The sequence below is a fragment of the Priapulus caudatus genome, unplaced genomic scaffold (assembly GCF_000485595.1).
Source record: "Priapulus caudatus unplaced genomic scaffold, Priapulus_caudatus-5.0.1 Scaffold1790, whole genome shotgun sequence".
In the NCBI taxonomy this organism is placed as follows: Eukaryota; Metazoa; Priapulida; class Priapulimorpha; order Priapulimorphida; family Priapulidae; genus Priapulus; species Priapulus caudatus.
The window spans coordinates 21,842-24,278 of record NW_014578851.1 but is presented as its reverse complement, the minus strand read 5'-3'; the positions used below and the strand labels follow the sequence as shown (position 1 = coordinate 24,278).

The following is a 2,437-nucleotide window of genomic DNA, read 5'->3' as shown; positions in this document are numbered from 1 at the left end:
TTGTGTTACACTGGTTGTCATCAGAGTCTACCTTCGTGAAGCCATTTGTTGGTGTGAGAATTGCGGAGATCCAGTCTACCTGGAGCTTCGGTCATTGGAGATTTGTGCCCACAAAGCTCAACCCAGCAGATGATCTGAGCCGTGGTTTGAGACCACATGAGATGAATGGGAGATGGATCAACGGTCCAGATTTCCTTAGAAAACCCAGAGAAGAGTGGCCAACAGTGACGAAGGTAGTCCCGCCTGAAGATGACGTTGAGCGCAAGAAACCTCGTCCAGTCTGTGCAACTGTAAAGGTTGTTCCGCCGATTGACGTCAAGAGATTTTCGAATTGGGGAAAGCTCACCCGAGTGACGGCTTACGTTCTCCGATTCGTGCACAACCTCAACTGCGGGAGAAAAGCAATAGAGAGAAAGTCAGGACCTCTAAACCCGGAGGAGATGGAGCGGGCAAGGCTGTACACCATCAAGTCCGTACAAAGACAGCTCGAGAATTGGAGACAACTGAAGGATCTAGCACCCTTCAGCGACGATCAAGGGATTATCCGTGTTGGTGGTAGACTGAGACATGCACCACTGACTTACGATCAGAAGCATCCAATCTTGTTACCAGCGTCGAGTCACGTATCCAAGCTGGTAATGGGAGATGGCCATGAGAAGATGTCACACCCTGGGTCGGAACGTACCCTTTGTGAATCGAGACGAAGATATTGGATCTTGAAAGGAAGAAGTCTAGCCAGAGAGACCGTGAAGAATTGCGTGATCTGTCGAATTCTTCGTCAACCTCCGCACACCACACTGATGGGCAATCTTCCAGTCGATAGGTTGAAGTTGTTTGCGCCGCCGTACTCGACTACCGGTGTCGATCTGTTCGGTCCTTTTCTTTTGAAATGTGGTCGTAACAAGTCCGTCAAAGCTTGGGGCGCGATCTTTACCTGTGCTACAGTCCGCGCAGTGCATCTCGAGATTGTAGAAACTTTGTCTACGACATCTTTTCTTCATGCGTTGCGGAGATTCGTCGCGCATCATGGTTGGCCTTCGACGATCATCTCAGACAATGGGACAAACTTTGGGGGCGCAGAAAAGGAATTAAGAAAGCTAGTCATCGAGGGTCGGAAGCAAATCGAAGATTTTGCTGTTCTGCACCACGTGAAATGGAGATTCATCACTCCATTGAGCCCTCACCAAGGAGGATTTTATGAGAGTCTGATCAAACAAGTAAAAGGTAGCTTGCGAGTCGCTATTGGTCAACAGCTGCTTACATGGAATGAGATGTCCACCGCCTTCGCTGAAGTCCAGAGCCTTGTCAACTCCAGACCGATCGGTTATTCGTCTAATGATCCGAATGACCTCCAGCCGCTCACTCCGAACCACTTCTTAATCGGGCGCGCCTCGACTGCGATTCCTCAAGGTCCCTTTGAGGTGACAAAAAACCTACATTGTCTGCGTATTGTTGTTAAACAGATTTGTGTTCGGTGACTAATCGCGGCGCGTGCCGTGTGCGTGCGCGTTTGCGTGTGCGTGCGTGTGTGTGTATGCACGCGTGCGTGCATGCCGTGCGTGTGCGTGTGCGCGCGTGTGTGTGTGCGCGTGCGTGCCGTGCGTGTGCATGTGCGCGTGCGTGTGCGTTTGTGAGAGAGAGGGCTAGAGTGAAATGAAGCATTGTGAAAATTCGAATTCAATGAACAATAACACTGAACACGTAACATTTCTTTTACTCAGCGTATAAACATGTTTAATTAGGATACTTTATAAGTAAACAATATACAAGTAAACAAAATACAACGAAATACAAGTAAACAATATTTTTTACAACAAGAATTATTTAGAAATGGGCCTACTTTCGAGGGTATTTTTCCACCGTCAATCAAAATATTTCGGGTCGATTGGCTTTCCGAAAACTTCGACATACAGGACATCATGATCTCTTGCTAGGCTGAAAGTTTCAAGGTGGTAGATAAAAGGCTTCCCTACCCGCTGACCAGTAACAATGCTGAAAAAGGGCATGCCATGCAATCTTATCCATGCATGCATGCATGCCATGCAATCTTATCCATGCATGTTCCAGGATAAAATCCTGTAAATCCAGTTAATCAAGGAAAAGAAGGCGTCCACGTCCAGGTGTATTGATAGGTTATCCGTTCCTGGACTTGCCACCAAATACATCGATTTGCGGAATTGCCGGATAGCAATTTTGTTCCCCAGCTTGATCGCCATGATCAGAACCCATTCCCTTGCACTGACTACCAGACCAAAATGTATATTCTGGGTGTGCATGTGAGACAACATTTGAGTGAAACACTTTACCAGTGCATCTCCCGTATTGTCCCCAGGTCGTTTGATCTCCATATTCAGTGCAAAATGTTTGTCATACATGCCATAGACGATCACATCCGGCACAATGAAGTGCCTCACTTCTTCCTGTACTGATGATGCTG

At 47.4% G+C, this 2,437-nt stretch overlaps 1 protein-coding gene across 1 annotated transcript in view; it reads left to right on the top strand.

Annotated features, from left to right (window-relative positions):
• The window catches only part of LOC106817603, an 8,200-nt gene that overhangs the window by 233 nt on the left and 5,530 nt on the right, over positions 1-2,437 (top strand). Inside the window, exon 2 of the mRNA XM_014822282.1 lies at positions 25-1,421. Coding sequence (XP_014677768.1) covers positions 25-1,421 — 1,397 coding nt within the window. The remainder of the gene's footprint in view (positions 1-24; positions 1,422-2,437) is intronic.